At 35.7% G+C, this 25,323-nt stretch overlaps 1 protein-coding gene across 2 annotated transcripts; it reads right to left on the bottom strand.

The window, feature by feature from the left end:
- Nucleotides 1-5,093: 5,093 nt before the first annotated feature.
- Nucleotides 5,094-25,323, bottom strand: LOC131150468 (perakine reductase-like). Of its 2 annotated transcripts, XM_058101195.1 has the most exons (8): nt 24,537-25,323; nt 24,293-24,460; nt 22,482-22,652; nt 21,852-22,055; nt 21,563-21,735; nt 6,460-6,556; nt 6,103-6,256; nt 5,094-5,523 (listed from the first exon to the last, which is right to left on the bottom strand). In XM_058101195.1, the coding sequence occupies exons 2-8, from the start codon at nt 24,353-24,355 to the stop codon at nt 5,330-5,332; spliced, it is 1,056 nt and encodes a 351-aa protein (XP_057957178.1). In that variant the 5' UTR covers nt 24,356-24,460; nt 24,537-25,323; the 3' UTR covers nt 5,094-5,329. The 2 variants fall into 2 exon arrangements, with proteins under 2 accessions (XP_057957178.1, XP_057957177.1); XM_058101194.1 differs by having other exon boundaries at nt 24,293-25,323.

The raw sequence follows: 25,323 nt of genomic DNA, 5'->3' as shown, positions 1-25,323 counted from the left end.
ACACCACAGCAGAATGGAGTAGTTAAAAGAAAGAATAGGTCTATACAAGAAATGGTCAAAACTATGCTTAACGAAGATAAAATACCTAAGTACTTCTAAGCTGAGGCAGTAAATACCGTCTGTTATGTTCTAAATAGAGTTTTGATCAGATCATCTCTAAATAAGACTCCTTACGAATTATGGAATGGTCATAGAACAAACATATCATATTTTCATGTCCTTGGCTGTAAATGTTATGTGTTTTTTTTTTTTTTTTTACTAAAAGATGACGGCACCTCCATTTATTTATTAATATACCCTCACTTTTGGCGGAGGAATATCGTGGTTACAAGTTAAAACAAACCAACCAAAATTATGACAAACAAAATTAAACATAACTAACAAAGGAAAGCTTGATATGCTTAGAGACAATAAACGTTTAGAAAAGTTTGATGTGAAATCAGATGAAGGTATCTTTTTAGGGTATGCCTTAGATAGTAAAGCCTACAAAGTATATAATAAATGAACATTAACCGTTATAGAATTCATTCATGTAGTATTCGATGAGTCAAATATCTTCTCTAAAAGGACTGATGAAGACCAAATTGCAATCAATAAGGAATTTGAAAAACTGTCCATTAAAAATGATTCAGAAAAGAGAAATGAAATTAAAAAACCATTTGCGAAAATTAATCAAATTGAAAATGAGTTTAATGAACTATCCAGAGAATGAAAATACATAAAAAGTCATCCATTGATCAAATAATAGGTGTATCGAGTAGTAAGTATAATAGTATATGATAAAGAGTCGACTCGACCTCTCACTGCACGTGTTCTTCCTAAAACTTACATGTATTCCCCGTAAACATGAAAGTAAACATGAGAGAAAAACTTCGAGTTTTTTCCTGTTTTATCCCTTTCTTTTTTAAATATATTAAATAATACCTTTTCTGGGAAAATATTTCCCGAAATAACCCTGACGTAATCTCGCTACTTGGAGTAGCGAGATTTGCCACGTGTCATTTCCATAAAAAAAATTATTTAATATATTTTTTAAAAAAATAAAAATTCAGGAAATAAATTATTCTGCGCAATAAATCAGGAAATAATTTATTACGCAGAATAATTTATTTCCCAATTTATCATTTTTAAAAAATATATATTAAAAAAATTTATTTTATAATAAATTGAAATTTTGAACTTTATTTTAAATTACCAATTTTAATTGTAACCTAATATATATATATATATATATATATTGACACAACAAATATTATTTAGAGTTTGACACAACAAATATTATTGACAATATATATATATATATATATACACTGACAGTTTGTTAAAGGGATAGAAAATATAACGTTCAAAAATATTATTCATTTTTAAAAAATATTTAAAAATAATAATATATATTTAGAGTTTGAAATTTAAATTATGAATATGATTTTTATGTATTTGTACAAAAAATAAATAATTTTTTTTATAATTTTACCCAAATTTAAATTTGACTCTCGAATTCAAATTCCCAAATATAATTTTTTATTTTAATTATTAACTGATTTTTTATGATCGATGAATAGAAAAATCAAAATAAAAAGTTGATTCTTTCTAAGAAACAAAAAAAAAAAAAAGTGTGTTGGCTTTTTTGAGGTTAAATATTCTTAAGTCAAAGATTTGTGTAATTAATGTATTTATTTGTGGATTCTAATTATGTGGGATACTTTTTTTAAGACTACTTCTTAGGTGTTTCCACTTATTGTTTTGTTCAATTAATAAAAAAAATGAGAGAAGATTAAGATATGATAATTATGTATACATTTTTATTCAAAGTAAAGATGGATTATCTTTATTATAAGAGATGAGAAAAAAAAATGTTAAAGACTTGCTTAGTTGTGGAAGATATTTTTTATTTTCCAATATTTAAAATTTTAAAAAGTTATAAAAATTTAGTTTTTTTAAAAAAATATTTTGAATATACATATAAAAAAGGTATAAAATTGGGTGTAAATACCCAGAAAATCGGTGACAGTTTTGAGGATTTGTCGCGGGACGGTAAATAAAAACCATTTCAAACTCTAAATAATTCTCTTTACATTTTGTTAATTTATTATTTATTAAATATAATTCCGCCTAATTATCAACAAGACATTCAAACTAGGATCATTTGTTAGCAATTTTTAAAAATTAAATTGTGGTATTTAAAATAATATGTGAATTGCTTTAATTCAAAATTTTAAACAGAAGTGCTTTTGAGATTTAGTGATAAATATAAAAATATATATTTTAAAATTTTGAGATTTGTTCAAAAAAATATATATTTATCTTTATATTTAATATGAAAATATATATTTTAAAAAAATTCTTCAGCGTAATAAATCGAAAAATAATTTATTACGCAGAATAATTTATTTCCCGATTTATCATTTTTAAAAAAATATATTAAATAATATATTTTTTATAGAAATGACACGTAGCAAATCTCGTTACTCTAAGTAGCGAGATTACGTCAGGATTATTTCAAAAAATATTTTCTCGGAAAAGGTATTATTTAATATATTTAAAAAATACAAGATTAAAACGGGAAAAAACTCGAAAAACTTCTATTCACGAAGCTTGGGGCAACAAGCCCCATAAACCCCCACCCAATAAAACAATTCCACGCATCTTTTTCTTTTTCTTTTTCTTCTCCAAAACACATTAGATTCTCAGATAAGCTTCATTTCCCCGCCTGGCATAACAAAGCCAAAAGCCGAACCTACATGGAGGCCCCAAAAAAAGGGCAGGCTGAAGATCCCAATCGCCATTCTTCACTCGCTTTCTTCTCCCTCTCCTCCTCATCCTCCAATTTGCTCCCACCGAGAACAGTGCCGCCGCCCCCCACTCCAGCACTTCGCCTGCCCCGAAATCGTCAACTTCCCCTTCGAGGCCGACGCCCGCCGCCGCCATCTGCAGCCTCATCTCCACCTCCACCTCCACCTGCACAGCGCTTGAGTACTCCTCAATTACTCCCGCAATTAACTCGCCGACCTCCTCTCCCTGCTGCCGCCGCACCGTCTACCTCGACGAGAGAGGGAATCAGAGACATACAGGGTCGCAGCAAGTTGAGGGGAAGAAACTTTCCCACCTGAATCCTGTGACGATGAATTTTGGTCTTGCCACTGTACTAGTGAAATAATTTTATTTTTTATTTTTTTCAAATAATTAAAAAAAATGCCACATTTTTCTATTTTTTTATTTATATAAAAATTAAAAATATTGTTTTAATAATTTTTAAATTGTTAACTTTTTATTTTATTTATTAAACCAAGCATTTTAAATTTTAGATTTGAAATTATGTAATTCCATTTCTTTCAAATTTACATAAATTTAAATCTAATTTTCAAAATAATTATAAAAATTATCCGCATATAATTTTTTTATAATTAAAATTTATTATTTTATAATACTTTAAAATCTAAATTACTTAAAAATGTGTGGCATATCAACAAAAATCAAATATTTAAATATTTAAGAACCCTTAAACCCTCGACCTCAATATTAAAAACTCGTGTCCATCAATCAAATTTCACAGTTGTTACAACTAAATTAGTCACTTATGAGGGTCATTTTCGTGTCTCATAAACCACCAAATCATTGTTCAATTAGTTTCATGCTTTAGTTAAGATGAAACGACTTAAGCCATCAATTAAAATTTTCAAAAAGATCGAATCAAAAAAATACAAGTTTTAATTTTATTAAAGATTATGCCTTTTGCACTTAATTTCATGCATTTTATTTCAAATCACGGATTTGTGCATCTAGCTAATGTTATTGTAAAGTTTATTACTTTCTATTTAATTGCAATTCTTATTAGATATCTTGGACACTTAGACTAACAAAATCTTCCTTCTGACTGACATCATGGGCAATGTTTGGCATTTCTCTTCGCAAGGAGATTATGCTCGTTTAATTATGAAATTTTTTTTTATTTTTAAATTTTATAAATAATGATAATAATTTAATTTTTTTTAAGTATTAAATAGTATAAATAAAATAATTTTAATTTTTTATTTATATATTTTGAAATTACAAAAAAGATAACATATGTTTAAATTTTTCAAAAAACTTATAAAGTAATATTTGAATCATGGTTTTGAACTTGAATTCAGATTTATGAGCATTACACGAAGTTATATACATAATCAATACAAACTAAAATCCAACATCTAAATTCTATACTCCCATACAGAAAGCATGAATTAAAAAATTTTTAAAAATAATTAAAAAATATTTTTCAATTGTTTTATATAAATTTGAAAAAAATAAAAAAGTGTCATTTTCATAGATATTTGAAAAATTATAAATGAAGAATGAAACTATTTTTCAAGTACTTCCCAAATTGTTTGTTATTCATTTATTTTACACAAAAATTTTGTAATACATATATATTAATTTATCTCTACTTTGAAAAACTATTTTTTGAAATTAACCAAGCCTTATCACATTCAATAAACATTTGTTAAATATAAAGTTTATACACTATCCACATATTTAGAAACGTCTGGAATGCAGAATTGTATTGAATTTGAATAAAATAATATATAAAATTACATTTAAATTTGTTTAAATACACTCGAATGGAAATCTAAGGTCCAATTGTGTTTTGGATCAATCCACAAATGCATGAGAAAAGTGGTGCCTATAGAATGGTACAAGAGTAGGCCACCCTTGACCTTCCTAATTTTTCTAAAATCACTTTCAAGGTCTCAAAATTTTCATATATGCATATGTATAAACTTCTCATATCCAGTGAAAAAAAGACCAAAAAGGAATTTTTAAGTGTTGCAAAAAAATCAAAGGTCAAGAGATGTAAAAATTTTAAAATCTCAAAAAAGAAATCCGCATTTTTCACTTAAAGAAAGTCCATTAAAATTTTACTCTTACAGATAGTTTAGAATCACCTACAAGAGTATTTTTCTTACTTGTCTCAAGTATTTATTTGGAAAAAAAAATACTTATTTAAAAATAATCCAATATTACTTAAGTGTAATAACCTTTCAAATACTTATTTTTCTTCAAAGAAATAATTTTAAAAAATATTTTAAACATAAATCTACTCATCAACACAAGTATTTAAGTGTCATTCATAACAAGCACTTATTTTTTAAGACGTGCCAGATGGGACTTGTTAGTTTATGATTCCACTCCAAATAGCTCACAAAGAGAGAGAGAGAGAGAGAGAGAGAGAGAGAGAGAGAGAGAGAGAGAGAGCAAGGCATATTACTTGCAGATTTACGCTCTTGCTTATTTATCACCCAAAAAAAAAAGGAGAAGAGGAGAGTTGCAGATTTACGCTCTTGCTTATTTATCACACATGACTTGCTGTGATTTTGGTGGGGGTATTTGCAAACTGCCAACTGTGCTTGGAAAAATCACCAGGATACCTTTCACCGCCCACTTGATCAGCTGGGAATGCATCAGAAATTTCTCTGACATCCTCCGGTGTAAGCTTTACTCCAAAGCATCCAATGTTATTATCAAGGTTCTTAAGTTTAGTTGTTCCTATTAAAAAAAAAAATTAGGTGAAAAATAAGCAGGATCATCCTATCAGTCAAAACATCCATCATAGCGGCTCTATAGAAGGTTCAAGATCTAAATTCCTATGCAATGAACAGAAATTATAGTACTAGTTCAGGCACCAATGCTGCCAATTAGGCATGGTACATTCTTTGCTAGAAAAACTTGTAAGATGAAAACATAAAACAACACTTTCAAACTTTTAACACAAGGTTATTTAGAGAGAGAGAGAGAGAGAGAGCAATCTATATCTTATCTCTCCCTCCCCTTTCCCTTTGTGTCTTGTGTGTGTATATATGGGATTGCTTCAGAGAATGCAACTATTCTGTTCCACAAGACTGCAAAATTGGGGGCTAAAAGAAAAAAGTTGACTATATTTGCCATTATGCTTATTTGCATAATCTGAACTCTAACATTGCAGTAACATTTGCCAGTAGAGTATCATATTCTATTACATGACTCTATTTTATGGAAGCATCTATTTCAATTAATAAACAATAAATTAAGTACTTAGAGAATTTAATTTAATATGGTATTTTTGGAAGAAAATAAGTGCTAAATTACCAGGAATAGGTACCACATCATCTCCTTGATGGAGAAGCCATGCTAGAGCCAGTTGAGGAAGGGTACAGTCATGCTTTGCAGCCAAGCTGGTAAGCCGAGCATATAGGACTTTGTTTGCCTCCAAATTTTCCCCACTGAATCTTGGATAGGAAGCCTGTTGTGGGAAGACCAAAATGAGTTTTGGAAATGAAACTGATATAGAAGTCCCTATTTACCCAAAGTTAGCGAGAGATTTCTGTCTATAAAGGGGATGAATGAGTCAGAATGAAAGTTCTCATGCTCACGTATGCAATGAAGCCAAACATGAATATAAAAAGCAGACATTTCAGATTACTCATTCTCTGTCTAGTCACATACCAGCATACTCTCTGTAGGCAAGCTCTCCGCAGCTGCCTTCCCACCAAAGAACCCACGACCAAGTGGGCTATATGCCACTATCCCAATACCAAGCTCTCTGCAAGTAAGGAGAAAGAAAATTTTCAAAAGTTCGTGAGATTAATACAGATGAATATGAACTTAATTGCCTTTTGCAATATCCTTGATTTGTTTTGACCTGGACCAGCTTTACAACTCACAATTTATGAATGCAAATTATCACTCAAGAAAAAATTCAAGCAAGATTTGATAATTCGATCTTTTTTGATAAATTGCTTTTTTCGGGACAAAAAAAAAAATCCAACTGATAGTGCAAATGACAAAGCTGGATATCAAGAAACCTGCAGAGTATCATTGTCCATAAAAGTGCTCAAGCAGGTAGGCGAAGAAATGGAAGGAGGCATGGGAAAGACAGAAATCCTTTGGTGTACATCTTCGTTGACAACTTGCAGAGAAGGTGGACATTCAGCACCAAAGGAACATTTTCATATGGCGTGGAAATATTGTGAAAATTTTCATACAGTGAAAGAGAGATGTAATACTAGATTTGGAATTGTATGGCATGGGCAATTAGAAGAAACCACTAGAGTAGTTTCAACCTGCAATGGCGCAAGCCCACTCAGACACACATTCTCATTAGAACTGGCTGAATTTAGTTTGAACAAGACAAGGGAGATCATACAACATGAAAAACCCAAAATGCAGGAGAGAAGTTAGTTCAATATGGACAAACCACTGTAACACAGCAATCTGGACTGCATGATGGAAAATCAAACAGCAGTATGGTGAAAGGGGTGGCTGAAAAACCTGCAAATATAGAAAATTATAAGACAATCTAATTACCTAAAATAGCTTAGAACAGCAAATTGTTAGCATGGCTGAAAAGATCTGTGGTATGTGTTGTCTGCTGTCAGAAAATAAACAGAATTCAGTCTTATATCATGAGCAAGGCATGTTGGATTTCCAGGTAAGACTGATGCGAAACCTGTTGATGAATGGCAGAGACTAGTAGTCCAGCTGGTTACTAGAGTAAAACCATGGGAGTTGAAGATGACAAAACTAGCTAGATATTGGTGGTGGCTAAACTGCATCAGAGTACCATTTCATGCATGGACATTACATGCCTTAGAGAATTTGAAATAAAATGAAACATTCATCACAGTTGACAATGACACAGGGTACAAAACAAGGCTTGATTGAGCAAGAATCTTCTTCTCCATTAACCATACAAACTTTGTCATGAAGAAACAAACTGTGGTAAATGGCATGCTACTCAGTAAGGTAGGAAACATCAGGGTTTAAAGTTTTAACTATGGCTATTCACAACCAGTACCATGTCAAAGAGCTCATATAAAGAATTAACAAATAAAAAATGGCAATGCAACTCGCCAATAATTGGAAAGGAGCAGATCCTGCTGGAGAATTGGACCAGACAAAATTGATGATAAGAAAATTGATGAGAGAAAGAAAACGGAAACTGGGAGGTGACTTGAAAAATATTGTAATGCATTTCAAAGAAAGGAAACAGAATAAAATGAAAATCACATACCAAAGGTGATGACGATAGGACAAGACCAAAAATTGAAAAGAAAATTATGGAGGGAACAGCATCAGATGAAAGCACGTTTCAAAGCCAGAACAGGATCAGACAAGAGGCTGAGGCAACATGGCAACTATGCAAGAAATTGGACTTGATTGTTAGGACAATGGAGAACACAATATGAAGGCATTATTGGGAATAGACGTTCAGTGAATTGAAAAAGATTGTAATGCATTCCAAAGGAAAGAAGGAGAATAAAATGAAAACACATACCCAAGGTGATGGCGAGAGGAGAAAACAAACAACAAAAAAAGGGGAGAGGAAAAGAAATTATGGAGGCAACAGCATCAGATTAAGGCATGCAAAACCACAACAGATTAATCAGACAATAGGTGGAGGCAACATGGGAACTACGCAAGAAAATGGATTAGATTGTTAGTATAATGAAGAAGAAACAATGAAGGCATTAATGGAGATAGACGTTCAGGAATTCACAAGCGTCCAACAGCCTCAGATTGTGGGACTCAAATGGTGGATAAACACATGATCCCTATTTCGAAGACAACGGAGTGAGCGGAGCATGAATTACCTTGTATGGAATATGAGGGGTGGGGAAGATAAGAACAAAGACAAGAAAATTAGTACGTAAGTTCATACAAGAAACAAATTAAAAAAATTGAGTAAGGATCTGCAACAATATGGACAAAGAGAATGACAAAGCAAATGGGTTAGCTCAGAAGGTACTTCTGGAGGATTAATCACAATAGAGTATCCAGCTGAATTTTCTAAAATATACACATTAACTGAGACCAGACTCATTGCAGTAATAGTTAAAAACTAAAATGAAATGCACATGATGTGTGTAAATGTTTATTCGTATAATTTTGGTGCAGAAGAAGAGGTATTTGGCAGCACTTGATTGAACACAGAGCTCAATTAGTAGAACCATGGTGTTTAGGTGGAAATTTCTATACATTAAAGAACTAAGCCAAAGGAAAGGCTCAAAATCAAAACTAGCCAGATAACAGATTTTCAGACTTTTATCAACAACATGGAAATCATTGACCTACCACAAGGATGGAAGTTCACAAGGTCCAATAACTGAGAGGTACCATCCATGAGCTGGCTAGATAGATTAATGATGCATATAGAAATTGCAAAGTCACTGGACACATACTCTGCAAAAAAGGACAACCAACTAGCTTCTCAAATCACAATTTGGTCAATGCAGAAAAATAAAGAATGGGGACCAAGATCATTGATATTTCTTGCTCGTTGAATGGAGCACCGCATGAAATCAGTGGACCATGAGGGAATGTACTGAATTGGAGGAGCAAATTACAAACAATTCAACAAGATGATTCTGTTTTAAAAATCCTAAAAGAGTCTTTTTGAAATTTTTAGGAGCTGAAGAGAAAATTCAGGCACTTAAATGAGAAATTGATGAAATGGAAGAGGTAAAAACAAGTAGAAATCTGATCCAAGAGGAATAAGACCAAATCAAATACTTGAGAGAAATGTGGAAGCATTATAGAATGAAAGTGCCAGAATTTTTTCTTCCACTCTCCAGAAAACCAAAGGAATAAGAGAATTCATTGATGAAATCGCAGTGGAAGGTAGAAAATTGGAGCAGACATCGGAAGTCAAAAATACAGATATAGACCACTTCAGGAGAATAGCATCAAAGAAACCAAAATAATGACGAACGATGTAAGGCTAAAGAGGATTGGAAAGGATCAAGTCGCTAAATTAGAAAATTCATTTACTAAGGAGGCCGTTATTGAAGCTCTGAACGATAGCAAAGGAAGTAAAGCACCAGGCCTAGACAGATTTAACTTCAATTTCTTCATGAAATGCCATAATACCATAACAAACACAACGCATAATGAAATTTCTACAAGAGTTTCATACAAATGGCAAAATGGTGAAAGGAGTAAACATCACCTTGGCATTCTAATTCCCAAGGTGCAAACACTCTCAGAATTTAAGGATTTTAGATAAGCCTCATATGAAGCATTCCTAGCAAGTAGCAAATAGATTAAAAACCCTCATACCAGCTCTAATAATTAAAACACAGACAGCGTTTATTAAAAGTAAGCAAATTTTGGATGGAGTTCTGTTAGACTGAAGTCGAATCTTTCAAGAAGAGCAAAGAAGGGGTCATTCTGAAATTAGACTTTAAGAAAGCACATGACACTGGATTGGGGATTCCTCAATGATATCATGGTGAAAGAAAATGGGATTTGGAAGATGGCATAACTACACAAACGAATGTGCCTCTACAGAAGCAATGCCTATTCTCATCAATGGATCACCTACAGAAGAGTAAAATTCAAAGGGGACTCAGGCAAGGAATCCACTGTGCCTACACATCTCCAATTTGCACCTGACATAATTACATTTTTGGCGCCTAGATGAGAACGCTAGACATCATTGAAAAGAGTGCCAAGGTGCATCAGTAATGGAAATTTCAAGGGGATATGCTTCTCAGATATTAAGCAGGATTGGCAGCTTCTTGGATATTAAACGGGATTGGCTTGCTCTGTTGATTTCTTAGGATGTGCTGATTTCTGGTTTTCTTTTTATGTTTTCTTTGGGCTTTCCCAGACATTTAAATAAGGTGTCTCTTTTCCTGATTGTACATCCTTTTTCTAACTAATGAATTTCTTTGCGTATCGAAAAATAGAAGAGTGCTGAGCTGCTTCCAGCTTATCTCTATGCTGAAAGTAAATTTTAAGAAGAGTGGGCTAATGGAGGATGGGCACACTAACTGGCAACAATGAAGGTGTAACAACTATCAAAGGAGGGAGGCCGACTCTTATCACAGCAGCATTACCTTATCTACCTATAGAATACATGTCTCTTTAAATCCCATCAAAGTTCCACAAGAGATGGGAGAATACAATGTGTGTGTGTGTGTGTGTGTGTGTGTGTTTTCTTTTTTGTGGGATGGGGGTGAAACAGATTGAAGGAGACTGCGTTGGGCCTCCATTGGACAAAGATCACAAAAATTAAATGCAGTGGGGGCTTATGTGTTGGGAGGATGAAAGACAATTGCAGCAATCTTATCTAAATGCGGTCATGGAAGTATTACAAAGATAAGGAACCATTACGGAGAAATTTCGTATGTGCAAAGTACGAAGGAATTAAGGAAATGAAAGTATAAAACCTCAAGAGGGGGGTTAGGGGGGATTCAGTGAAAAAAGTTGGGAGGAAAACACACAGAAATTTTGTGGGGAAGATAATAAACCTAAAGATCCAAGGAAATAAGGTGGGCAAAGTTCCTACTATGAGGTCTTAGAATACTGGTGGGTGACAGTTCCACAGTGAGATTGCGGACATACAAATGGGCAAGAGAGAAACCTCTGCAGGATAACTTCCCAAAACTAAGTGTTCTAGCAAGTAATAAAAATGCTTTAACATCACAAAAGGGGCAATAAGCATGTTAACAGCGGGGAGTCCTCACATGGGTGCTTTAACATCACAAATGGGGCAATAAGCATGTTAGCAGCGGGGAGTCCTCACATGGGTTTGATATACATGGATGAGTACCAACTTAACCCAAATGCTTAAGCCATTATGTTTTGCGTCCATCCATGTATATAAGCAACTCCTAAATTTTCCTTTCGGTGTGGACAACCTTGACAAGTGAAAATTTCCAACAATCTCCCCCTCACTTAAAGAGTTCCTAGAAATCCCCCTGATCAGAAACCGCCTGCCCTTTGGCAGCAAGCCCAGTTCTCCAACAGTAACTCAAATGGGCCTCCCCCAAACCTAACATGCCTAGAATTGCATTCCCCATGCCTCTAAATCAATCCTACCTTCCATGTATTAGGCCATCCATGTATATATGCCACTCCTCCACTCTATTTTCTAATGTGGGGCAACTCTTACAAGTGGGAATTTCCAACAAGGTGAATGAAAGTTGGGTCTTGAAATGTAACTATAGAAGATTTTTGTTTGGTTGGCAAACAGACCAAAGAAATACGTTGACACAGATCAAGTCCGCAAATTGGATAGTGATGATCTGGTTTTGAAACATAATGTCAATGGTGTATTTACACAAAATCATTTTGCAGCACAAAAGAGAAGAAAAAATTACAGGATGAAGTCAACAAAAGGTGCTATATATGGAAAGGGCTGGAAGCGCCAAAATAGAGGTTTTTGCTTGGTTTGCAACCTTCAATAGTAGCATCCAAGCAAGCCTTAATACACAGGAAGGCTCACCAAAGGGAACACCCTGTATGGTGATGGAGAATGTATGAACAAGATTTAAGACATTTGGAGATAACTACCCAATTTTAAGATATACTGTAATATCTTTTACCATTTTTGTGATGTCCTCTAGTAGTAGGTCCAAATTCACAGATTTCAGAATCCTAGCTATTAAGAAATTGTTTTTTGTTCTATTAGGTGTCCTTATTTTATTTTTTTGATAACCAAGGCTGCTAGGCCTACAAATATATGATTGTAAAAGATTTTGTTCAAAGTTTAATAATATGAATTTAGTTATTGGGATTTTCCCATGTGTGTTAAGACATAGGGTCAACATCAAGAGGTATTAGAGCTAAGCCATCATTGCCCATAATGCCATCGCACAACCACAGTCCACTAGAGTCGCACCCCATTGTCAAACCCAAACCCAAACCACCACCACCCGTCCTCCAATGACAATCCTAGTAGACCTAAATGACACATCCAAGAGCCGCACATTCTGTACTTCCATCTTTACTATCGTATCGCCATCATCACTGTTGGGCAAAGAAACCAAAGCTGCTTCAACCTCACCCCTATACAATTTCACCATCAACCAACCCCGACAAACCATCAAGACCCAGCTTGCTAGAACAGCCAACACAGACAGCCGAATTTCCCATCATTGAAGCTCAACCTCCATGGCACCATCATCAGAAGTCCCAGTCATCATCAATGTCTTCCACTCACTAGTCAGCCTCGTCAAAGACAATTGCCGCCTCAATATTCGCTGTCAATCTCCTTGGCCATCATTTGTTCACCTCCTATCTGCTCCAAAGGCAAGCCAAAACCCTTGCAGAAGTTTGGAGAAAGCAAAAAAGAGAATTCTCTGAACTTGCTTCCAACCCAACCAAACTAAATGCACCAGATTAACAGAACTTGACGTGGCTAACCAGACTTGTCAGTTTAATTGAACTATACTGGTATGACAGAATTGAACCAGTTGAACAAAAGCCGAGAAAAAGGGGAGTTCTGATGACTAAAGATTAGCTCAAGCCAGTTCAGAAGGATGTGACCAATTTGAATGATTGAAGAGATCACATACATGTGTTCGTAAAAAGACCAGTATGGCCCAACAGTAGTACAAGAAGGAAGTTGTGGAGCTTCACAGGGATTTTGTAGACCTTAACAACAAGCTAGATAATTTTAGAACCTATGCTTTGGCCCAGTGGCTCACCTCCTACCCAAGGGTATGTCCAAGGTTCAAATCCCCTTAGATAGGATTCTTCCCAATTTTTCAAAGGGGGGAGGGATTTTGGGGTTAAGGGTAGGAGGGGGTTTGGGGGATGGGGGGTAGTTTCCTGTGCAGGGCTCCTATGGGGGCAACTGGTAGGGTTCACATTCTTCAAAAAAAAAACAAAAGTTAGATGTTTTCAGGGCTCAATTGCAAGAAAAGGGATTACTATGGAAGAATAGGAGGAAAGGCCTGTTGAGATGTTAGGTGAGCCGAAGCTCAAGCTGCAACCAATTAATTTTAGAAGAAAAGCCCAAGAAACTAACCGATGTATCAATTGAAGTTTGAGCCCAAAGAATTCATGAAAGGGCTTGAGAAGGTGGAAATTACAACGAATAAGTTATAGGACATGTCTGCTGCATTCAAGGCCAAAGATATAAGAGATACTGTAACTATTAGTCCTGAAAAATTTGTTTTCAATGACTTCACCCACTTGCATTCCTATTTAATTGTTATGTAAGTTGGTTATATTGTTCATCTACATACTTGTTGATTCTTCCATTTAATGATTCCTCCACTCTGTTTAATGATGCAGTTTATCATATGGTCTCACTAGCGATGAATGAGAGACTATTCTACAGCAAACATCAGTCCAAGATGAGGTCCTGACATGATTAATGTAAGATTCAGTGGCGGATCCCCCCCCCCCTCTCTCCCCACAACACACACACACACAAAATTAAAAAAAGTAATAATAACATTAGTATAATTTAATTTTTCATTAGTACTAACTATTGTTCCCTTAAGTTTTTTTGGGTCTATTTAGATAATATTTAGGCACAGAATAAGAGAATTGTATCCTCTTTCCAAAATCTCCAATTCCTATTTCAAAATTTGAATCTAATGTATCTAGTGATTAATATAAACCATGTACCTCTAGGTCCTAAGGAACAAAGTACAATCTAGTAAGTTATAAATATAATTAATATCCTACAAAAGATGTTTAAGATATTCTTTCACTTTTTTTATGATGCATTAAAATAATGCAAAAGAATACCACAACCAGAGAGCTATGTCGTTCCTCTCTGATGCGAAATGACTTCCCCTCTCTCTCACTCTCTCCCTATGGCTTTGAATGTAGCAGGTGATGTCAAAATTCACAACTCAAATTAAAGGGAAGACCTTTGATTTGACTTTGGACCGGGGGGGGGGAGAGATATTTAGTTTCTGTTTGTACTCAAGAAAAATCCCACTCGGAATAGATGGATTAAACATCTGAAAGAGGTAGTTCTTTATGGTCTTCCATATTTTGTTCAGTTGGTTAGGGGTTCTCGAAAGGTCCGAATGGAGAATATGTTGTTTTGGATGTCAATTAAGTGGACTAGTGTTGGGAAGTTTTTGGAGATAGGGTTGGGTTGGAACAGTAAGATGTTCTCTGTATTTATCCCTGGTGGAGCAAAAGGGGTTGGTTGGTACAGCTTGGCGAGCAAGTTCAGCAAATTAGCCCTAGAGTTTGGGTTTCAATCGCAAGGCGAAGGTGTGGGTAGGCCTTAGGAGCCCAGATCGTGGAGTCAAGTGGTGACGAAAGGGAAGGCAGTTGAAGGAGGAAGCTGTGAAAGCAAGTTCCAACAAGGAAAGTGGGATGCTGCGAATGGGATAGATGATATGTGCATTCGATGTGGGGCTGACCTCAGGCAGTCGGACGTGCTGACACTGCAATGGTGGCTAGGGTTTTGGATGACAGTGCAACTCCAGTACGGGTGGCTAAGGTTAAGGTAGGGGAATAGGAAGATAAAAAAATCTGGGCTGGGCCAATTGGTTATTGTATTGGACCGGGGCAAGTTAATGTAAAAAAGGAAGGGCCTCATTTTTATATAAAATGGAATTTGCAGGGCCCTATTTCAGATGGCAGTCAAAGGGAAAGGGAAATTGGGCCATTCACAAGGGACAGGCTCAAGATTTTCAGGCCCCTATTTTGGATAACCAGCCTAAGGGAAATGAGGATTGGACCAATCATAATGGGCAGGCCCAAGATGCCCAATTTTCAAGCCCCGATACACAGGTGGAGAATATAGGGAAGAAGGATTGTCACCCACCTGTAAACGAAGGCCAAAATCTCTCTCTAGTTCCCCAAGATTCAAATGGAACAGATCATATTGTCAAACAATTACAGGAAACCAGCAGCTCAATTTCAGAAAAGTCTTTTGACGACAATAAGGAAATAAAGTGTTAAAGTGGTAGATTCTGCTCCACTCCTACTATCATCAATCAAGACAATATCATCTGCAAACAACAAACACCAAGGGATCTCGTTTTGGAAACTCCTAGTGAATTCATCCATCAATAAAGTAAAAAGATAAGAGCTCAAAGTAGAACCTTGACGTACACATATTGTGATTGGAAATTCTCAAGACTCTCCTCCTATAGTCCTAACGCTAGTCATTACTCTACATACACATTCTTATTGACCTCAGTATATCTACTACATACTCCCATTTTTTCTAAAACCCGCCAAAGAATTTCCCTAAGCAACATATAGTAGGCTATCTCTAAGTCAATGAAAACCATATGCAGGTCCCTCTTCTTTCCCCTAACTTTTTTTATCTTTCTTTTTTGCTCCTTGGAGATTGGGTTATAGAAATTGGTTCTAACACTGATAGGGCTAGATTTCAATAATAAATTTATTTCATAATTTTATGTATTTTAAGCTTTAATAAATCCATTTTATTTTAACTTTAATTGTATATCCCTGGTTTTTTAGACACAACGGCTTTTCTATTTCATTAATTTTTAGACATTGAATCAAAAGTTTTGTGGTAATGGGTATCTCTACAATATTAGGAAAAAAAAGTGAGTATAAAAATTAGTGTTCTAAATATAATTAAGATTGTTTATTATATATAGTCAAATTCATATATTATTGAATAATTGGGTAAAATGGAAGACCTAATCACAATGTAGGTCTCTCCCTCTATTTATAATGAAACGGTGAAAGTACATACCAGTGACCATAATACACATACTAACTCATAAGTGACATAACACTAACACACTAATAATGCTAAATGACTAAGATAACCATTAACACTCCCCCTCAAGCTAGAGCATATATATCATATGCTCCTAGCTTATAACAAATGAATTTAACACGAGCATCCCCCCCCCCTCCAAAAGGCTTTAGTAAATAAATCAGCAAGCTGCAAATCAGAGTTCACAAAAGGGGTGATAATAAGCTTCTGCGCAAGTTTGTCCCGGACAAAGTGGCAAACAACTTCAATTGTGTTGTCTACTCATGGAATACTGGGTTGGAGGCAATAAGAATGACAGCTCGATAATCACACATAAGCTCCATAGACTAAAAATATGGAAAACCCAGCTCTTCCAACATGTTCTTCAGCCAAACAAGTTCACGTGTAGTGTGAGCCATGGCTTTATACTCTGACTCAGCACTTGATCTAGCCACCATAGTTTGATTCTAACTCCTCCAAGAAACCAAATTTCTACAAACAAAGATACATGACTCGGCTATCGGTCTTCTGTCGAAGGGTGACCCAACCCAATTTGCATCAACATATCCCCAAGGATGAGTGTGAACTTGGTCTTGATATAAGAGACCACTTCTAGGCACACCTTTAAGATATCTTAAGATGCAAATTAGTGCATCCCAATGATTTGTTCTCGAAGAATCAAGAAACTGACACACAACACTTGTTGCGAATGATATATTTAGTGGAGTGAGCATGAGATAATTCCCCTTTCCAACAAGTCTCCATATTGTCCTAGGTTGACAACAAATCAGCCATATTTGGTACTAGCTTACTATTAGGATCCATTGGTGTATCAACAAGTTTGGATCCCAACAGTCCAGTCTCATCTAAAAGATCAAGAACATACTTCCTCTATGACAAGACGGTTCCCATACAAGATATCTATACTTGTATATCCAAAAAGTACTTCAATGATCTCAAATCTTTAGTCTATAGGAAATTCTTTAGGATCTGGGAACCTTAATCATCATTGACCTCCTCCTGAAGATCACCATGTAGGAAAGTATGTCTAATGTAGAGGCTAGTGATAGGTGGCGGCCAAGGAGATGAACAAACGTGCTGAGGCAAGTTCAGCAACAAGGGAGAATATATCTGAATCTTCCAAGCTATACACCTGAGTATATCCTTTAGCCACAAGGTGAACCTTCAATCAAGCCATGGAACCATTTAGATTGACCTTCACAATGTACATCCAACAACCAAACACAAACTTACCAAGAGGAAGAGGTACCAACTCCCAAGTATCATTATCCCGTAGTGCATGCATCTCTCCTCTTATTGCATTCCTCCACCCAGAATGGGACAGGGCTTCAAAAATAGACTTTGGAAAAGCAACAGAAGATAAAGTGCTAACAAAACAATAACATAAGGGTGATAAGAAATCAAAAGAAACAAAATTAAAGATTGGGTGTTGGGTACAAGTGTGTTTACCTTTTCAAACAACAATAAGAGGATCAACCACTTGGGGAAAAGAATCATCTAACAAGGGAACTATAAGCATAGAAGTGGAAACTAAAGGAGGCTCACCACCCTTGAGTTGTCGTGGGTACACTTGCAAATTGGGACAATCCAAGCGACAAGAAGACTCAAACTGGATGAAGATATAGGAAAACTAGATGAAGGAAATAAGTTAGGATCGGGAAGACTAGGCAGAGGAAGGGAATCATCAAGGTCAACAGAACTCGATGAATCAGAATAGTATAGTGTAGACTCAAAGAAGGTAACATTAGCAAAGACAAAGAATCAATGTAAAGTGGGGCTATAACATTGGTATCACTTTTGAGTAAAGAAATAACCCTAAAAAAGAAAATTGATAGCATAGGGATCCAATTTTACCCCTTCAGCCTTCCTGGATTTAACTGATGAAGGACGCACAACCAAATATACAAGGAGAAAGGAAGAACAATAAAGCCTCAAGGTAGATAATTGAATATTGGATTTTACCACCAAGAACAAAAGATGGCATTTTATCGATGAGAGAGCAGCAGTGAATACAACGTCACTCCAAAAAAAAAAAAATTTAGCGATATTCATTTAATACAACAGGGTTCAAGTGACTTCAAACATATGTCTGTTTTTCCGCTCCGCAACTCCATTTTGTTGTGGAGTGTGGGCATGAGATGACTGAGGGATCATGATAGTGTTAGTTTTATAGGCAGTAAATTGAAAACTGAACTCCTTAGCATTATCACTACGAAGTATTCAAGCTGGCATATCAAACTAAATCCTTATTTTAGAACATAAAGCACAAAAGATATTAAACAACTCAGAACAATCTTTCATTAAACACAACCAACCCATTATGGAGTAGTCATTAACAAATGTAGCAAAAAATAAAGATGGATGGAGAAGGATTTACTGTTCCTATTCCCTTAACAGCAATGGAAGACCCTCAGCAAGGGTAACTTGAAGTAGATTTTTAGAATACTAGAGAGTAGAAAAGAAGTTGATGACACCTATCATACGGACAATAGTAGCAGAATTGATAACTATGGACTAGCGGGAGAGATACCGGATGACTTACAAATAGTATGGTCACTTTTATGAGTAAAAGATGCAATGTAGTGAGATGCTCGTTGGGATGCCTGATACTCTATAGAAACCTTGAATACTACTCCTTTGACACAATTATAGTACGTTGTTCACTCAAAAAAGTAACTGACGAGGGAGACACACTTTAGGATTCAGAAACTCCATCCCAACAAAGGCAACCTCAATAAAGCAGCAAATCGAAATTAAACAGCAGACATGTTTTTCGAATTCAACAACTCAATCCCAACATACACAACCTTCGACAAAAGATGCAAATCACAAGCCCACAACATACAAATCAAAAACACCTCAAATACCACTGCTTGAGGCCCAATAAACTCAATAAACATTGACAAACCATCAAACAACAATTCCTCAGGTGCCACACATGAGCAACTAAGAAAAGGTGAGTTCTTGGGACAAAAAACATTACAAAGAACTTCAATAATATGTTTATAGACGGATTCGAGCACTGCTGGATGAATTCAGGCCAGAAACATGCCTGAAATTGGCTTCACACACTGGCGCATGGGGTTGGCCCTTACAGCCTTCAACCAGCAAATGTGAGTGGAGGACTGTCTCAAGATGGGATTTCAGCAGGGGACAGATCGGCAGTGTCTGTGGTGACAATAGTGTTGCTTTTGCAAAACCTAGAGTGGATTTTGTGTTCCTGAACTGGCAGTGTCCCCCATGAAATTTCTGGCGACCGCTCTGGCTTCCGAAAGCTGCTGTCTGTATTTTGGGGTTGGGGCAATAGGGTTGCTAGAAATTCTTCTATGATGGTTTACATGCAGCATATTTAGGGTTTTAGGCTTTGGTTTTGATGGTGTCTGTGACAATTAGGGTTTAGGTCTCATAATCATACTCTAACACCATGTTGAAGGAGAGGGTAAAATGAAAGACCTAATCACAATAGATCTCTTCCTCCATTTATAATATATGTCAAATAATGACCACAATACACTCACTAAAATCCACTTTCTAACATAATACTAACAATAAAAATGCTAAATGACTAAGATAACCATCAAAATATTTTAATAAACATAATTCAAACTAGAATTTTTAATACAAAATTTTTTTATGCTTTAGCATAAAGGAGAGAAACTTTAAAAGGAAGACAGGCTAGCAAAAACATGAAGTGCTCATGGATTCACCCTTAATGGACTTGGAAAGATAGTTTTGTGTTTTTAGGCTTCCTAACTTACACTAGGAATCACCTCACAACTCATTTCCTGCTCAAAACCAATAACACTACAAAGTGCGGGTCCTGGGGGAGGGGGTGTTGTTTAGGCGGCTGTAGGTGTGGGAGACATGAGGGTGTGAGGGTGTCAGAAAGGTCAGGTTGTAATGGTTCTTTAAAAGAGGATTAGGGTCTTAGTAAAGACCATTGGATTGCTATCGTAATGATCAGGCATAGTCAGTTGCTTTTAAATGATTCTCTTGCAATTCTTGACCACTTTGACAACCTGCAGCATGGGTGATCTTTCTCTTGCAATTCTTGACCTCTTTGACAGCCTGCAGCATGGGTGATCTTTTAATCTTGTTTGCATATATATATATATATATATATATATATATTACTAAAAGAAAAAGTGGATTGGAGGCCGAGAATATTTTGGTACTACAATTTTGTGCTCTGCCCATTAGGGAGCTTCAGTGTGCATGAAGGTAGACTGGGTTCAGATACACACACACACTTTACTCAAAAGAGGGAGGGGAAAAAAGGATTGGAGGCTAAGAATGTTTTTGTATTATGATTATGTGCTCTGCACGGTGGGGAGATTCAATGTGCACGAAGGTAGATTGGGTTCAGAGTGTAGCTCATGGAGTGATTGCTGCAGTCGCCATAGGGCCCAGCAACCTCAATGGCCCACAAATCTTTGATTAAAAGTTCTTGTATCTTCTTCAGCAATGTTGTCGCTAATTCATGTATCTTGTTACAGTCAAATGTAATCAAGCATCAAGTTTCTTCAGTTTTGTAGAAGCTGTAAAAATGCTCCAATTCACTCTACTACAGCAAAAAAAGATAGGTTGAGAGTCGAGACCACTATCAAATTTCAGTTCTCTGCTTATATATATAGGCATAGGAAGTTCTATATAATAGAAGAATGGAGATACAAATTCCTTGCTGAAGTGCTGCTTGGGGCATTTAGTAATGCCCAGATCTACCATAAGCCATGCAAGTTACAAGCTTCATCAAGGAATATCAAAGCCATCATCCTCCTCATTTTCGACTTTAACATTAATCTATGCTCAATATGGGAAAATATTTTATTCTCTAATTTGCTCCTTGGATTCACTTGGATGCTACCAACCACTAAGTTTATTTTTGGGTATGATTAGCGTGCCATGTGCATTCGCTTTTACCTACTTAGTCCCTTGATCAGCTCATAAGCTGTCTGGGTATGTAGTACTTGCATCAAGTGTGCCAATTAGGAAGAGCCTTGCTGTCCTACTTCTCAAACACTACCCTTGTTATAACGAATTCATGTCCAGAAAAATAATATAAATAAAACGCAAATAAAATAAAATAACCTGCAAAGCGGAATTATATCCTCCTCGATTTCACGAGTCCATAAGGAATACTCCATTTGCAAGGCAGTAATGGGATGAACTGCATGTGCTCTTCTTATTGTGTCAACACTAGGTTCAGATAACCCAATGTATTTTATCTTTCCCTCTTCCACAAGCTTCTTGAGCTCCTCCATCTAGCTCACCATGAGTAATTGAATAGTTGGATTTACATTGTTTCATACACCACATATGGAAAATAAATCAGTTAATGAAATGTAAAAAAGAAAAAAAACAAGTGGGAGACACATACAGTATCCTCTATTGGCACTGAAACGTCAACTCTATGCTGATAGTATAGATCAATATAGTCCACATTAAGCATCTTGAGACTAGCTTCACAGCATTTCCGTACATATTCAGGAGTGCCCTTGATCCCAACATGACCATCCTCTGCCACAAATATGCCAAATTTTGTTGCTAGTTGAATTTTCTCCCTCGGAAGCTGCTTCAAAGCCTAATATGGAAAAAATAATAAAAATTTCATTGATCAATAAAGGAACAAAAATGTAATCTAGTGGATATCATCTATAAGGAATACTTGCATCCACAGAAACACATTATGACTGCACCAACATTAATTATGTTGTGCACTTCAAATCATGTTCTTGCCATGAAAAGAGGCATGAGCTTAACCATGATTCTGGTTGCTACAATCTATTATTGTTCTTTGGAGCTTTCATCCATCCATGGTTTTACTCAATTGCAAAACCATGAATTTTTGTGCATAAGCATGCATGCTTTCATGGATGCGTGTTTGTGCACACATGTATGAAAGAGATAAAAGGAGAGGAATAAGATTAGAAAAGAAAATGAACCAAAATTAATGCCTCTAGTTTTTGTTCATTTTTTCTTAGTTATTTGAACTTTTGAAGAACTTTACCTTGCCAACCATGATCTCATTATCATGATTATGTCCATAGAAATCTGATGTGTCGAAAAAGGTGATACCCTTTTGAAAAGCTTCCCTGATAACTTCACATCCAGCTTCATGAGAGAGAGGAGCATTATAAAATCCAGAAAGTCCCCCACATCCAAATCCCAATTTAGAAACCTGCATGATGAAAACTAAATAAATAAATAAATCTGGCTGATGTATTGCTTTGATAAGTAATACTTGCCAATAACAACGACAAACCAAACCTTAAGACCAATTAGACGGGGTCAACTACTTGAATCTTTTTCTACAAGCTAACAAGATTGCAATTTTCTCACACAAATTGAAGGCTATGAAATCCTTGTTCACTACCTCATTCCAAGTTATTTTAAATCTATTCCTACTCCTTTTACTGCCACTAATAATAACTAGCTTACTCCTCCTCAATGGTGCACCATTTGACCTACAGTGCATGTGCCTAAACCATCTCAGCCTTCCCCTCCCTTATCTTATCTTCAAGTGTTATGCCTAACTTACCACAAATATGTTTATTCCTTAGCTTATATTTTAACCTTATACCACTCACCTACCTTAGCAGTCTCATTTTGGAAGCTTTTAATTTTTAAATATTTTGTTATTTGTTGTCCAACATTCTAATCCACATAACATAACTGATCTTATAGTCATCCTATAATACTTTCCTTTTAATTTTAAGGTACTTTACGATTATATAACATGCTTGAAACACTTCTCCATTTTACCCGCCTTAACTCTACGTATTACATCTTCTTTGATTTTCCTTCAACTTGCATAATAGATCCAAAATGTCTATATGTACGAGTGTTATTAATTTCTTGACCATCAAGTGTAATCTCTCCTCAATATTTCTCTTAACATGACTTAAATTATATTTTATGCATTCTATCATATTTCTACTCATCCTAAAACCTCTAAACTCTAAAACTTCTCTCCATAATTGTAACTTACATTTTACTCCACCGCTAATTTCATCAATCAAGACGACATCTTCTACAAACACATACAGCATGAACCTCATACCAGATCAATTTAGTAAGTTCATCAATCAATAATGCAAAAAGATAATGGTTCAAATAAAAACGATTGTGATACTTGTTAATGATGTCAACAAGCCAAAAATTAGGATATATGAATTGTTTCTGAGTTCAACTCTTCAATTTCTCTCATTCATATGCATGAAGATGAAACATGAAGCGATCATCATATTCACAGTTAATTCTGTCCAAGCAGAATTTTTAAAAGCTATGAATTTTGTTATCAAATCGTGCAATATAAGTAACCTAAGTGTGTCATGTTTCATCCAACAAAAACTATTAAAAGACACTTTCTTTTCTTTTCTTTTCAAAAGTATAAAAGATATACATTTTCTTTTATTTTCTTTTGGAAAATGTATATTTTATTTAAAAGAAAATAAAAGATACATTTTCTTTGGTAGAATTGCAAGTACATAGCCGATTTTAAAGGCCTTGTCTGAGTCAAGAGTGATTAGTTAACTGGAAGCCAAATATTTTGTATCAGCATGCACAAGTTTGGATAAAGAGACAGCAGTCAATAAAGTTTGTTAAGTGGAGCCAATCGTGCAATTCATCAAACAACTAGTTGTTGACATAAACTTCAAATAAGCATACTAAACAAGGAAGCCAATACATGGTGCATGCATTCACTAACCCAGATTAATGAAATAAGATGCAAAACTAAATCTAGTTCCATCTTAGTCAAAAAATCAAGAATACCCATTTGAAGTTTGACTTCCTACATATGAAAAGAGTAGGCTTTACCTCCAATCCTTGACTTCCCAATTTCACTCGAGGGACCTGGATTTGAGAAACCTTTTCCTCCATCGTCTCTGATGATCAAGAAACCAGAGCTCAGCGAGTTTGGAAAATGCTTTTTTTTTTCAGCCGACCAGCAGAAGAAGATGAAGACCCTGCTGTTGGGTTTTGGCCCTGTTTGGACAGTGTTTTACTGAGGAATAATTATATGATAAGAAGATTCAACCTTGGAAAACAGAAGGCCAGCTACCTGTCACTTTCACGTGTTTGTCCTAAAACTCACACGTATATCCCTTAAACATGAAGTAAACTTCAGAGAAACTTCCATTCAGAGGTCCTAGGGCACCAAGCGTCCCCCACCCCCACCAATAAAACAATTCCACATATATTTTTCATTCAGCAGCTGTGTTCATACAAAATTCATCTTAAAGCTTTTTTTTTTCCTTCTCCAAAGTAGTCTGAATTCTCAGATAAGCTTCATTCCCCACCTGACATAACAAAAGACAAAAGCCAGAAGCCGAAGCTACATGGACCCCCAAAAAAAGGCCAAGCTGAAGATCCGAATTGCCATTTTTCACTCGCTTTCTTCTCCCTCGTCTTACCATTTGCCGCCACCGGGAACAGTGGCGCCGCCCCCCACTCCAGCACTCCGCCTGCCTCGAGAACGTCAACTCCCCCTTCGTGTCCGACACCTCCACCAACGCCCGCCGCCGCCGCCATCTCTAGCCTCATCTCCACTTCCACCTGCACGGTGCTTGAGTAACCCTTAATTACTCCCGCGATTGACTCGCCGACCTCCTCTCCCTGCGTCCGCCGCGCCGTCTACCTCGACGAGAGGAAGAGACATCTTTCCGAGCATCAGGGAAGCAGCAACTTGGGGGAAGGAAACTTTTGAATCATTTGACGATGAATTTTGGTTTTGCCACTATACTTGTGAAACAACTTTATATTTCTTTTTTTATTTTTAAATAATTACAAAAGATATCACATTATTAAAAATAATTTTAGATTTATATAAAAATTGAAAAACGTCTTTT

This window comes from Malania oleifera, chromosome 3 (genome assembly GCF_029873635.1).
Source record: "Malania oleifera isolate guangnan ecotype guangnan chromosome 3, ASM2987363v1, whole genome shotgun sequence".
Taxonomy (NCBI): domain Eukaryota; kingdom Viridiplantae; phylum Streptophyta; class Magnoliopsida; order Santalales; family Ximeniaceae; genus Malania; species Malania oleifera.
The sequence above is the reverse complement of the archived record's forward strand: the minus strand, read 5'-3'. Positions and strand labels throughout refer to the sequence as shown.

Coding starts and splice junctions, on each gene's coding strand:
- LOC131150468 (XM_058101194.1), bottom strand. CDS start 24,355: ATGGAGGAAAAGGTTTCTCAAATCCAGGTCCCTCGAGTGAAATTGGGA. Junction 21,736..21,851: donor CAGTGCCAATAGAGGATACT/GTATGTGTCTCC, acceptor ATGGTGAGCTAG/ATGGAGGAGCTCAAGAAGCT. Junction 6,557..21,562: donor GATATAATTCCGCTTTGCAG/GTTATTTTATTT, acceptor CCTTACTTGCAG/AGAGCTTGGTATTGGGATAG.